General features: G+C 34.1%; 1 protein-coding gene and 1 long non-coding RNA gene across 3 annotated transcripts; one reads left to right on the top strand and one right to left on the bottom strand.

Annotated features, from left to right (window-relative positions):
- Positions 1–247: 247 nt before the first annotated feature.
- LOC105636495 (leukocyte immunoglobulin-like receptor family A protein) lies at positions 248–8,995 on the top strand. The gene is made up of 4 exons (XM_012219774.4): positions 248–466; positions 798–887; positions 5,315–5,582; positions 8,388–8,995. Exons 1-4 carry the CDS (start codon positions 424–426, stop codon positions 8,671–8,673), a joined length of 687 nt encoding a protein of 228 aa, XP_012075164.1. The 5' UTR covers positions 248–423; the 3' UTR covers positions 8,674–8,995.
- Positions 8,996–10,469: 1,474 nt separating this feature from the next.
- On the bottom strand, positions 10,470–14,018 carry LOC105636496 (uncharacterized). 2 transcript variants are annotated; one of them, XR_001046967.4, is made up of 3 exons: positions 12,731–13,988; positions 11,073–11,228; positions 10,470–10,912 (listed from the first exon to the last, which is right to left on the bottom strand). It is a non-coding gene; the product is annotated as an uncharacterized LOC105636496 (long non-coding RNA). The 2 variants fall into 2 exon arrangements; XR_001046968.4 differs by lacking the exon at positions 11,073–11,228 and having other exon boundaries at positions 12,731–14,018.
- Positions 14,019–14,423: the final 405 nt, after the last annotated feature.

Raw genomic sequence — 14,423 nt, 5'->3', positions numbered from 1 at the left:
CAATAATGGTACATCAACTTAATTTTGATGGATGAGGCTACATAATATAAATTAATTAATCTATGTGATATAGATGGATAAAATAAAAAAAAAAAAAATCGCTAGCATTAATAAAAATGTCAAGGGAAGATTTTTTATTTTGGCTATTCACCTTTATTTTTTAATAAAAATAATTATTTTCTATAAAAAAAATCATTATGCATCAATTTTACTATTGAGTGGATAATTTCTCATTGTTCTATATAAATTTTATAATTTCTTGTTCTTTAATAATTTCTTTTTCTTTAAACGAAGTTTTCATATTTTATGGGGACGCCGAGTAAGAATTTCATTTAGAATATTAATTTCTTCGAAACCCCTTTCCAGGAAGATTTGAAGAGACGAGTTTTTTCTTTCAGCTTTCGACTAGAAGTTTCAACAACGATGTATCATCCAACCAGAGGTGGCGTCCGCGGCGGCCGAGATCGTAAGATCTCTCCCTCTCTCTCTCTCTATATATAAAGAACTCAATTGCTATTATGTTGAATTATCGTGGTTCCAACTCGAATTTTTTTTTTTAAAAGGAAAAACCAGTTCCCTAGATGATGTCTAACCTAGTTAGCAATTTGAACTTCATAAAACGATAAAGGAAAGAAAGTGAACCTATTTATGTTAAATGTTGATAAGTTCTTAGGAACTAATCATTCAATTCAATCAATTAGGGTTCTTCTGGCGTTTTTATTGATTTATTTTTATTTTCTTTGGATATTAAGCAATGAATTTGTGATAACGGTGACAAAGAAATTTTTTATGTGCAGAATTTAGTTGGGATGATGTTAAGGTTGATAAACATCGCGAGAATTATCTTGGTCATAGTATTAAGGCCCCAGTTGGAAGATGGCAGAAAGGTATGCTCTCGTCATTATAAAAAAATGTTACCGTTTCACCATCAGATTTATCTACTTTGCTACTGCATAATGTGCTCTGCATTTTCTTGTTGGTATATTGTGTGTGCTTTCTCTATCATTATAAGAATTTTTTAGCCACCTTGTACCTAGTTTTGCAAATCAAATTGCTCTTTTGCTGTAAAACATCTTGTATTTAATACATTCTTGATATTATGTATGATTTAGGAGGTGGTTGTAGATTGTTCTGTTTTTTGCATTTTTGCTTTCTGGTCACAAAATTGTTATCTGGGGCAAATGATTACTGAAGTAGCAGAAATAACCCTAACCCTAATTAGGTTGTTGATTTGACAAGACAAGAGAGTATTGAAAAATGTGGATTAATAGAGCATAATTCGACCAAAAAGGGGTTGAATGTTCTGATGGCACAACCAGGAAAATAAAGACCAATAAACTACTTCTTTCATTACTGAAAATACTGGAACCTGAAATCTGCTCTTAGAACTGCAAATTACAGCTCAATTTATTGGGGTATGATCCTACTAAAGTAAGGTCTTAACTATAATCCTAATAAAATAAGGATTAAGAGGGTATTTGGTTTCGGTACATTCTCTTAACTTTTGAATTAAATGTATTTTTTGACCCATAAGTCAATTCAAAAACAAAACAGTTAAGTGTTTAGTAGAATTACTTAAAAATTACTTCTAAATAGTTTAAGTTTTTTGGTTAGTAAATACGTAATAGTAAATTATTTTGTCAAAATGGCCAAAAAAGGAAGGGTATGTTAATTAGTTTCGAAGTTTAAAGGTTTGCAAACATGAATGATGTGGGTATTTTTAAAAGTTATTAGGATAATATAGTCTTTTATTTGGCCAAAGAGTAGTTTTAAAAAATAAGTAGATAATCATAAATATGAGCTTATTTGTGACTTCTGATTTATTATAACTAGTTTTTTTTTTTACTTTTAAGCCAAGCCAAGTGCTATTTTATGTATGACTTTTTAATTAAAAAAATAGATTTGACTGACTTACAAGCCAAACCAAACACCTTCTAAACATAAAACCTGCCAGAACAAATTCCTTATTGAAAAGGGTTTGATTTTTTTTAAGTCTAGTTTGACTAAAACTTAAATAACCTTAATTAGAAAGCTGCTGAAGTTCAGTAATATGAACAGTTTTAGACTTTAGGTCCTGCATCAATTATAATGGTGCTAGGATACATGTAAATGCTCATATATTTTTGAAGGATTAAGCTGTTTGTTCTGTTTTTGGCATCTTTTTCTATTTTAGCTTTCACATGTTTGTGCTTAAGGAATGAAATATAGTAACTACAAATAACTTTTTGGGTCAACTGAATTGCAAATTGCATTTATGCAGTGGAGGTGGTACATTTTTTTATTTCTAGTTAATTTTATAGATTGTGGCATTTGTCTTCTCAAATTAAATTAATAAATTTCATTTTTCTCATTTTCCATAAAGGAATTTTTTTTTTTTAAAATTTTTTATTGAAAATGCTTTAGTGGACATTTTAGAGCATCTCTCTGTATCAGTGATCTAGGCCGTTTCTATATAGGGAGTGATTCAAGCATATCTTTCTGCATTATCTCAGTGAATCAGTGTTCCTTAACGAAAGTTCTTTCTTTTATAATATTTCCTTTTGTTATGCTGTGTCAAGTTGAGATCTCCATCCAACTAAATTGTTGAATTTCCAAGATGTCTGCTTGCTTGGATATGGAAATATAGTAATGGAAGTTCATTGTTTCTGTTTCTATGAAATTTTATTTTATAATTGGACACTCATTTGGATGCGTCCTGCATGTTTAATTTCAACATCCCATTCTGCAAAATAGGATTTATTCCAAATGGGGGCTATATAGATGAATTCAAAGGTTGATTAGCGGAGGTGCAGTTTGGATATTGAGAAAGATTTGGTCTAATGTTTGTACACTTTTAAAATGCAGAACTTCTAGTCTTGGTATTCAATGTCCACTGCTTTATCATTATTAGAGCCTTGGCAATATAGTGATCCTAACATTTTTGTAATTGGAAGTAAAAGTGAGACAAACTGGAGTCTTTGGCATATTTGTAGTTTTTTATTGGATCTTTGATTTGATGGAACTATCAGATATTTGAGATGTACATGAGAGAGTATGCATTGGCTGCATTTAGAGCAGATCTTTCTTTTTGCTTTCACTGTTGGCTACCGAGTGCTTCTGTTCACAATTATTTTTCAAGTTTTTAGTAAGCTGAGATATAAAGTATTCATAGTTGAGTTCATGTGTCACTCTTGTCATTTTTCTCCCTTTTAATCCTGATTTAACCAGTAAGCATTTATGCAAGCTCGTTTTAAATATTATGGGAATTATTAAACTCTAATAGGCAAAAGTTATTCTATTTTCTTTGATAAATTAGTAATTATCTTAATGAATGTGTAAATGAGGGTTATGATCTGAAATTTGAATAGTCTCAAAAACTTATTTCTGCATGTGCCTTAAACTAAACCTATTTCAATTTTCTAAATGCAGAAGAGCTCTGGTTTTAAACTAAAAGTATCTTGAAAACTCTGTCATGAGGTAGTTGTCTCTAATACAGTATTTGGAAAATTAAAAGGGAAAATAATTAATTCGTCCATGAGGTTTGACCAAACTAACTAACTCAACCTCGTATTTTATTAATATTAATTAACGGCCCCTGAGGTTTATTTCTGTTAAACCTGTCAGTCTTTCCATCCATTTTTTTTCTGATTTTGACGTTAAAATGTGTGAAAAGTCAAAAATAGCCCCTCAGTTAAACAAGAAAAAACATAATTAACCTAGACTACTATCATCTCCTTAACTCCCTACTCTGCTGCTGCAAACAGCGGCAAACCACCACAATGCATCGCTAGATCTGATCCGATCATCCTGCCTCCACGCAAGCTAGCAACGGACACTCTCCACCTCCACCTACACCTCAGTCTCAGTCTTGTTTCTCGGTCTCGGTCTTGGTCTTGATCTCTACCTTCACCTCCACCTCCATCTCACCTCCAATAAGCAGTCCTCCGCTGCCACCAAGGCATGCATTGCGGTCCAGCGCCTCAAAGAGGCATCAAGCACCGCCATCGCCAACGCAAAAAGATCAAAATGAACACAGGGAAGAAGATATGATTACTGCTTGTGGGTATTGCTGCAATTTTGCAGATTGGGGTTGTTGGATTCTTGGTTTTCAAAAGAAGGCAACTTTGGAGGATTCTTGGTTTGAAATAAGTTCTTTGTTCAAATTCTTTGGTGGCTTGTGGGAGGATTGGTTTATGAACACAATTGGAAGATTGATGGACAGTAAGTGGAGTGTTGGTTCCTCTCATTCGGGTCCTTGTGATCTTCTGTAAAGAGGTATTTTGTTGATTGACATTTTATTCATCTTTTTCTCTTGATCTTGGATTTTTTTTCTAGTATAGTTTTCCATACAGCTTCTAACCAAGAGAAGAGTCAACCCATTTGTCATGACACAGATTTTGCTAACATACATGTAAAAAGATTCCAGAATCATGGAAAATTTTTTGTGCCCGATACCGATTTCATGAGTCTCTTTGTTCTTTGTTCAGAATTCTCTCTTTTTTTTTTATCGTTTATATGCATTTAATGATTTGTTGAATTTAAATTTATTCTTGAGTTTGTTCTATGTTATGGATTTAGCTTTTGTTTGACTTACCAGCGGAGGAACTAGGCAACAGTTCAGAAACATAAGTTAGAGTAGCCAATATATACGAGTTAATTGACTATAAAAGCTACTGTTAAAAGTTTCTATTGTTGTCTTTTCTTGTTTAATTCATCATTTTATTCATAACAAAAACAAGCATTTTAGAGGCTATTCTTGTCTTTTCTTGTTTAATTATGGGGTTATTTTTTACTTTTCACACATTTTGACGGCAATCAGAAAAAAAAAGGATGGAAGGACTGAAGGATTTAACGGAAGTAAAGCTCGGGGATCATTTGATAAAATACGAGGACGAGTTAGTTAGTTTGGTCAAACCTCAGGAACAGATTAATTATTTTCCCAAATTAAAATAAGCCCATCTCAATTTCTTGCAGATTATTCTTTTTTGGGATTATATTCTGCAGAAGAGGCACATAGAAACATATATTTTGATACGTTTCTTTGAGTCATAGGTTGGATAGATTCATGAAGGCTTTTGTTGTCTGTGGCTGTTTGGCCGTTTTATCATGTGTCCATATTCCTGGAAATATTGACTTTCAGAGGAAGGATGGTAAATTCAAACTCCAATGTTGTGGGCCTAATGGCTCGACTTGAAGTGATTTCCGGTTGACTGGCTTCTTGTAAGAGTAGTTTCATCACTGCATTTTGCATAATATTTTTTTGTCTCATCTACTGCCAGGATTATCCAAGTCATGCCCATAGAATGTTCCCAACCTTTTCCTTTGTTATTTACAGGTAAAGATTTACACTGGTACGCCAGGGATAAAAAATCTGGGAGTTCAAATACAGATGCTTTAAAAGAAGAGATAAAAAGAATTAAGGAAGAAGAGGAGCAGGCCATGAGGGAGGCGCTTGGGTTAGCTCCAAAGCGTGCTAGTCGGCCTCAGGGAAGTCGGCTTGATAAACATGAGTTCTCAGAACTTGTGAAACGAGGCTCTACAGCAGAAGATGTGGGAGCGGGGCATGCAGAAGCTGCACGTGTTGATGGTCTTGGTTTCTCAAGGTATTTTTGCTCATCTCATACTAAAGTTATTCACTAAGGCATGGCATGGCAAACTATACTTAGGGTAGTTTTACTGCTGTCTTTAAGGTAGTTTTATTTAGTTATTCAGGTTTTTTATCATGTTATCAGTTTCTTTGTTAGTGGGTATTTGCGGGGTGGTTAAGCAAGTTATTTACTGTAATGGATAGTTATTAGTGGGTAGTTATTGTAGTGGGTAGTTTAAAAGGCTGTGATATTAGGAAAAATGTTAGCAGCATTTTAAGAAATGTTTTTGACTTTCTAAAACTCAGATCGTAGAGTTCTCTCTTAACGAGCTCTGGGAGATTGCAGATTCTCTTTAACCATGGGTAAAATTCATTCTAAGGCACCCTATATCAAACCAGTTACCCTACTTCAAAGACCCATAATCAGATCCAAATTTGGGACAGTAACATTTAGTTTCAGAGCCAAAAGTTATGGATGAATCTATTCAACAGCAACTTGATAGAATCCTAACATTATTCCTAGAGGGACAAGCTGTGAACAAAGCCCTACATGAAGAAGAACTAAAATCTAAACTTGACGCCCTCACCCATGTTTTTTCTATTTCAAAAGAGAACATCAGCAATAAAAGAGCAGCCATAGCCAAGCATCGACAGAAAAAGGTCCAGCAGGTTTAGAATCTCCTAGGGGCAGTACCATCATTTCAAAATGATTTAATAGGGCCACCTATCAGGAGTAATAATTTAGGAACCTCGGGAAAATTGAAACAACCTTGAACTTCAAAGAGCCAATAGTTTCCCAGCAACCATTTCATGTCTTTTCGAGGGATAGTTATTAGTGGGCAGTTTAGTTTAAAAGGCTGAGAGATCAGGAAAAATGTAAGGAGAGTAAGAAAAGGTTTTGAGTCACTAAAACTCAGAGATTGTAGAGTTCTCTCTTAACGAGCTCCAGGAGATTGCAGATTCTCTCTAAGTCTGTCACCATAGGTAGAAGGAAGAAAACTCCTTCCTAGACACATTATCTCAAACCTCATCCCCTAATTCAAATACCCGTAACTAGATCCAAATTTGTGACAGTAACACAACAATACTGTGACTTGCTTGATAGATTTTAGGATGCCAGTGGTACAATAAAGTCTCATCCTCTCATTCCCTCTCCTGGAAGAAGGTGAGAAGTATGCATAGTGCTAGATGACCAAGAAAAGATATCTCATTGTCAGAGCTAGAGCCAAGCTTGTTTTTTTAAGTGCTTTTTTTCTTTTCTGAGATCAAACTCAACCCTTTCTGGTGAAATAGTTCTCCCTTTGTTGATTCTTCTGATAGTTTTAATTGATTAAGAGCTGATTTTCTTTCAACTTTTTTGGTAATATTAAGGATTTGCATTTAAATGATTTCAGCGTCTTTGGAGTTTGGACTTGTATGCGATTGTAGTTGTGTGTTGGTCCATAGATTATGCCATCTGAACAGAAGATGTTGGTGGCTGTGAATTAATATCAAATGGGCATTATACTCGTATGGTAAATATTGAGAAAGTTTCTTTTGCTCGTTCAAGTTTTAGATTGTAGGAGGCTGAGAACTACATGCATGGTTTGTCTGCCTTATGGGGGCATTGGGCCTCATACTTGTGTTTGCAACAGCCCAATTGACTTGCGCCCGGGGTGGGGGGCGAGGGGTGGTTGGTTGTTTTCCAGGAAGGTGCAAATGTATTCTGCTTCCACTATATCCAAGCTTGCCATAGAAATAGGTTAAACTTATTTGCATTTCTCATGAGCATTTATTGTACGCACTTGACACTTGTGAAGACTCATGACACCTTTTAGCTTTCCTTTGTGAAACATTTTAAGTCATCTGGGTTCCTTGAATATCCTGTGTTACTTTTAGGAACTTTTTGTTCAAAGACAGAAATTGGTTCATATAAACTCTCCATATGCAGTTGTCTTATTATTAACCTTAGCATATTGACCATTTAGATTGGAATTGGTTATAACTTTAGATTGATGGAATTGGAAATGAATTCCACAAAATTAACATAACATTATTTGTAGGATAAAATACACTTATAACATATAAAGTATATATTTCTTTCTAATTATTGACCATTTGCTTTCTAATTTCAATAATAATCTTAAAAAAGCCTTATTCCTTCAAGTTATTGAATATTATTTTTGTGGGGCCTGATGTCTCAGCCTGAAGTGCTTTTCTGATTGGACAGCTATTGGCAAGAAACCTGCGTTTCTTCAACTTGGAAATTTGAAGATCTTTTTGCTAATAATTGCAATAAATTTCATTCCTAAACATTTTTAAAAAAATCTGTTTCTATACCTCCATTCTTAAACCTGGTTAAGGGCTAATATGTCTGTATTTGTAGGAAGAGATAAACACACTTTATGATTTCCTAAAATTGATATGTGTTAATCAATTTTTCTTTCTAGATTTCCCATATAAAAATGTATGTTGATGCCTGTATTTGTTATTATTTCTTTAACCAAATAACCTGTTTTAGATGTTATGGTTGACAAGTGTATAATAGGCAGCATATATATTTTTTTTTCTTTGGAGGGGGAAGGACATGGAGGAGTCATTTTACAACGTTATCTCGGATAATTTTTACTCTGTTTGAACCAGGTCTTTCATGTTTATGGTAGTTACCTTATGCTGTTGTTGGATGAGATAGGCATTGAATACTTCTATTCTAGGACAATTAAATGACATCCATGAATGTCTTGGAGATACATAGGCTTGATACTGAAAATTCCATGGTTAAATTTGAAGGTCTTCGCAAGATTCTTTCTGGTGTTTCACTGATGTACTTCCTTTATTGCAGAGCGCCCCGTCCCTGGGAAGACCCAACTACTCTTCCTTCTAATCAAAAAGAAGTTCTACCTGAGCCAGTGAAGGAGGTTGTGCCTGATTCATCAGCAAGGAAATCTGAAGAAGATGAATCAGAGGGTGAAAGCAGCCGAAAGAAGAGGAAGCACGAGGAGAAAAAACTTGAGGAGAAGAAACATGAGAAACGTGAAAGGCGTGAGAAACGGCGTTCTCATGATACAGATGACAGAAAGAAACACAAGAAACACAGCAAGAGAAGACACGACTCTGACTCTGACTGAACGAACGAAGTTGTATTTTATCACGTACATTTGATTATATATTTCTCCCCTTTGTAGAAAGTGGAATGTCTGGGATTTAACATGGTGTAAGATTTTCAGTTATGATATTGTTTTGTGATTAGCCATTTGCTGGCCTGTGAATTTTCCATGTAAAACCCTAATGGAGACAAGAAATCAGTAGGGTCAATTTGGTATTGAATGGCACGTTTAAAGGATAACACTGCGAGATAGGTCCTGGGCAGGAGGACGATATGTAGTTGCAGTTGTATAACTTGTTAAAACCAAAAGAAAGGAAAACCCCCCAGTTATTATCTTTGGACCATGTTTTATGTTCTTGATGGTATGAAAACAAAGTATGATAGGAAGTATAGAGCGGAAGAGGAACAAGAAACGATAATAATAAAATAAAAATGCAAGAGCATGAAGTATTGCAATCTTAACTTTCAATTAAGATTCTAACCCAACAATTTTTGAAAATTTAAAATTTTAATTTGAAGCACTGAATCATTCAGTTGAAATTTTTATATTGCAAAATTGTTTGTTATAAATTTTTAAGTTAAAAATTGACTTGAATTTTAGCTTTCACTAGTTAATACTACTACAGTGAGTTCTATACAAAGATGACCGGATATATAATTTAATCTTTAAATTTTGACAAAAAAATAGTGGCACTTGATCTTTAAATCGATTTTATGGCCCTTGAACTTCATTTTTTGTAAGGATAAATGACAATTTTGGTGTTTGAACTTTTTAAATCTTTTCAATTTATGGTATGAACGGAAAACTTTATCAATTGGGTATCTAAACATTTCAAATCATGCAATTAGGTGTTTACTTTGTGAATTGGCAACCGAAAAGATGAATAATAAAACAGCGAGGCCTACTTTAGTCTAGTCACGTGCTGACATGGCATGCCACATCACTATTGACTGGTTTTAATTGTGAGTAACGCGACAAATGATAGAAAGTTATCATTTTGCCTTCACTTTCTTTTACCCAAAAGCTGTGCGTTTAAAAGAGGAATTTCATTCCTTTTGCAAACCTAAATCGAGTTTTAGAGCTTGTGAAAGAAAAAGTGACAGTCTTCAATGGAGATTGAAGCTCGCTTCTGTAGATGTGGAATGCCATGTCTTCAACGAACGTCATGAACTGAGTTGAATCTAAGACGACGATTCGTTGCATGTGAGCTTTATCTGGTTGATCGCAACCAAGGGTGTTCATACTTCCAGTGGCTTGATCTAACTATATGTGATAGGTCGAAAAGGATAATTACAGGGTTGTTGAGGAGGAGAAATGATCTTAAAGCTGATCTAGAAAGGAGCTTGAAAAGGGAGAAGTGGTTATAGGTGTGCAATTGTAGTTTTAATACTTATCATATTTTTTAAATGAATGAGAGTTGCGAGATTTTGGGTATTTTGTGAATTGACTGAGTTAGGGATGATGGATTGTAATGAATGGATGAATGTGTGAAAATTGTAGTGTTGTATTGACTTAGGTTTTGGTTGAATGGAAAAGTATGGTTTCTGTAGACAATGTGTTTGATGAAATGTCTGAATGATGGGAGATGTATTTAACTTTCATGTTGTGGGGCTGAGTTTAATGTAATGAATGAAAATGCACTTTTTTCATAGCTTGTCATTGTGTTCAATGTCTCTAACATATCATTCCTTTTATTATGTGAAATGAACTAAAAAGAACAAAAAAAAAGCTGTTGGACTTGAAAAATTATGTAAATAAATATCTACATAGAAAACATATATAGAAAATTAGGAAATAGCAGATTGCTCATTGAAATATATATAAAAGTAATTTGCTACATAAAGATAGCAAATCCAATTTCATTACTTAAATTTAAGGGAACAAAAGATAGAGTTTGGGATATACACAGCATGTCAACTAAGAATCCAATATACAATTGGCTAAAAACTGAAACATAGATTGTCCTAATGTGACTATTGTTGAAATACAATAGTACATTAAATATTCCTAATTCAAATGACAAAAAAAATAAAACAATAAAGCATCTGCTCCATCTCAGACTCATCTTTCCCAACTCAAAAGCATAAAAAAATACCTTCTCCATCTTAGAGAATTCTTGATGTTCCAGATTGATGTATTGGCAATATTTGGCTGAGTTCAATTGCTTCACTTTGCCCTTCATTCTATACTTCCCTTACTGCCTTTTTTTCTTTTCATTAGGGGCTGATGTACTTCTATGCTGCGTTTTCAGTCTCTTGGCCTATTTTATCATTGAAGACAACAAATAAAACTCTCAAAATTGACAAGTCATTTCAGTCATATTTTTCCTCAAATCAAACTCTCAAACAATTTAAATTAAAGAATGGAAATTTATTCGAATTAAACTTCAAACAATTTTAATCAAATCATAAATCCATTACCTACAATTGAGTTCTTGTTATATAGTGATTCTCTTGTTTCATAAACCCCTCCTTTTTGTTTGTCATAAAGCTAGGTTCAGGCTCATCTCCTACTATTTTTCTCTCATTTCCCTTGCTTTCTTTAGTTTGAAATGAGGCTTCACTAGTATTTCTAGGCTGTACAATGAACAACATTAAAGAGAACTTTGAATTTAAAAGAAATTCTAAGACATTTATAAAAATAGCATATATTGAGAGCTACTGTTCATGTGGTGAAGTCAATGTATACACCATATCTAGCTAGTGATTTTCTCACTTTTTTCTTATTTTTTAGAGAAGAATATGATATTGAGGCATTAAAAAACAAGTCTAGATCAATTGATGTTGTTGCAATTTTTTGAGATGGTGGATTTATTTCTTGCGCAGTCTGCTATCGACCTTTTCCACCCTTTTGCTGCAATACAAAAAAGAGACAGAATGCTCATAACAGTATCCTAAAAAGAGAAAAAAATGCTAATAATAATCAATGACATTTATGTTCTAATTTGCAACTTAGAAGGTCTTTCTATAGGTTGAGACTGTGAAGAAATGGTGGCAGAAGCACTATAAGCTGCATTTTAACTTTTCAGCAATTTGTAATTCTTCCTATTATGACCAACTTGAAAACATGTCTAGCAAGTCATCACTCTAACTTTCTTGAAAATGTATGGCCACTTGAAATTTCACCCTCTTCTTTCCTCCTATTACTCTTTGGTGCCCTACTTGGCTTCTTCTCATTTGGTGGGGGTAAAGGACCCTCTATGCCAGTTTTCTTCCAAAATTTCTCACTATTCATAGGTTCCATCATAGTTGAATAGGCTTCTAAATATTTCCCTTTCCTATACCATCCAGACAGATAGTCATTAGGATTGAGGCCGTTATTAAGAAGTGCGCACATTGCATGCTGACATGGAATTCTAGATACTTGCCAAGATCTATAAGGGCAAGTTTGTCTCCTTAAATCAACTGCATGAGTATCTCCCTTGTATTAAATCTCATACCCTTTCTCACCATTAGATACAAGGTGAAACAATCTACTCTCAACTATGTTCAAATACAACTTTTTTCTAATTAATTATTGCCATACTCTCCTATCCATTTACTGGTAGCATCCTTATTCTGATGTAATCTTGCCATTACAAACCTCCTTATATCCACTAACATAGAAACTATAATTTTTAGACCTAGGCTCAAATATTTCCCCATTAAAGATCTCACATAGATTATTATCTACTAAATCATATTTCACCCTGATAGTGAAATAGGCCCTACACTAATAGCTTGGGTGTGTGCTAAGGATGGATTCAAAGGCCTGAGGTGATAGCTTTTTTAGATCATGTTTTTCTCAAAATCAGACATGTTGTAAGACTTTACACATGCCCAAAACAACCTATGTAATTTATAACCTTTGTGTTTCTTACTCTAGTTGGCGTACAAGTGTCTAGCATAACATCATTGTTCAGATTTGGTCATCTGCTCTCTCATAGCCTTTAAAAAACCCTAAATTACAATCAGTATAACGGTAAAAATCTCAAAGTATAAAAGATAGCAAACAAAAAATAAATGGAAACACTAAACAAATATTGTTTGGAAATAGAATCAAAGCATAAATGTAAACACAACCAAAAATGGAAATGTACCTTCTGTTGATAAAAAATGAATGTCCATCCATCTCCTTCACCAATTGCATGATCTTTTCTCAATATCTCAATAAACCAACTCCAAGTATTGCTGTTTTCAACCTTGACAACAGCCCAACAGATTGGGAACATCTGGTTGTTCCCATCCTTTCCAACAGTTGCTAAAATTTTACCTTTTATTTTTCCCTTCAGAAATGACCCATCTAGACCAATTACCCTCCTACATTCGCTTAAAAACCCCTTCCTCCAACAAGCAAATGAAATATATAGTCTATCACAAACAACCATCTCATCAAATATAAGCCTCTGAACCTTCATCTCAATTGTACTTAAGGGATTTGATCTTTTCACTTCACCTAGACAGTCCTGCAATTTGGCATATTCACCCTCAGTATCACCAACATTGTAGACAGATATAGTAACTTTACTCTTCTCAATTTGCACAACTTAATTTCTACACTGATATCCTCTTTTAACTGTGCCTTAAGTTCAACTAATTTCATGGACTCGATAGATTTATACTTAAGTAAAACCTTTTTAGCTAACCACTTAGCAGTAACCCTCCTATTTTTATATGAAATAGAACATGTGTGTTTATCAATAAGGGATTTTCACTTGAATATCATTCTTTTTTTTTTCCTTAGACGCATATATGGTCTAAGGACAATTTTTTTTTTCACACACTTAGCTCTAAATTATGTTTTGGTATTCCTTATGAATTTTACATCTCTATTATTTTCTATAACCCATTGTGTTACTGCATCCTTAAATTGATCTCCTTTGTTAAATAACATGCCGATAGAGAAATGTACCTTACTATTTCCATGTCTGAATACTGAAAACTTGTCTCTTTTGCTTAAGCCTACTTGTACAACTTCTTCATCAGCCTATGGATCATACCCAAAAAGGTCTTCAGGTACGACGCTTTATTGGATATTAGGATTCTTCTCAACTTTTGCTTTTCTAGGATTGCTTTTAAATTTATTCACTGCATCCCTAGCCTCTTGCAATTCCGCATCATCGCATGACATCCATTCATACTCTACCACATCTTCATCTGAGTTTGTTCCCTCTACCACATCTTCATTCGTAACAAATGCACCAAATAGATTCTCACCTTCTACACTAACATCAAATAACCCATCAACCTCAGCAGCTTCATTAAATACTTCCTCTCCAAACACTCTAAAACTCTCATTAATATCATCAATATCCCTAGCCTCTTCCCATCAACAGTATGCTCAATCTTGCTTTTATATTAAAAGCTTGACCCACCCACCTCTTTGCCTTTATCAGTGTGTCCACCTTAGCTAGGTCAAACAAATTGTCATAATTGCCTTTTTGGTGTGCATTTACATTTTTGTCCCTTTCCAGTGCATGCTTAATGTACAGCTCAACTAGATGGGTACTTTTAAGGATATCTAAAAACTTCTCATTGGTCCCCTCATATAGAAAAATCAAGCCATTTGCCAGCGATTGCCCGGGTATTCTAAAATGGATTTTCTCTATATAGCCTAGATCTTATAGTTCATAGAATTTGTTTAATAAGAACACACATAAGCGGAAGCGTACCTTAATCCATAGCTATTGATTACCTTGTTGCGGCAATTCGATTCTCACTGTTACAGCAGATCTATATTTCTTCACTCTGGCCTTTTGTCCATATGTGCTCTCTTAATGGTCAGAGAATTAT

This window comes from Jatropha curcas, chromosome 5 (genome assembly GCF_041381405.1).
Source record: "Jatropha curcas cultivar XTBG-Jc1 chromosome 5, XTBG_Jcur_1.0, whole genome shotgun sequence".
Classification (NCBI taxonomy): domain Eukaryota; kingdom Viridiplantae; phylum Streptophyta; class Magnoliopsida; order Malpighiales; family Euphorbiaceae; genus Jatropha; species Jatropha curcas.
The sequence above is the reverse complement of the archived record's forward strand: the minus strand, read 5'-3'. Positions and strand labels throughout refer to the sequence as shown.

What these genes read in the sequence shown, in the direction of transcription:
- LOC105636495 (XM_012219774.4), top strand. Translation starts at nt 424, where the DNA reads ATGTATCATCCAACCAGAGGTGGCGTCCGCGGCGGCCGAGATC. An exon ending in AGTTGGAAGATGGCAGAAAG is followed by an intron (nt 888 to 5,314) that starts GTATGCTCTCGT and finishes TGTTATTTACAG; the next exon opens with GTAAAGATTTACACTGGTAC. An exon ending in GATGGTCTTGGTTTCTCAAG is followed by an intron (nt 5,583 to 8,387) that starts GTATTTTTGCTC and finishes CCTTTATTGCAG; the next exon opens with AGCGCCCCGTCCCTGGGAAG.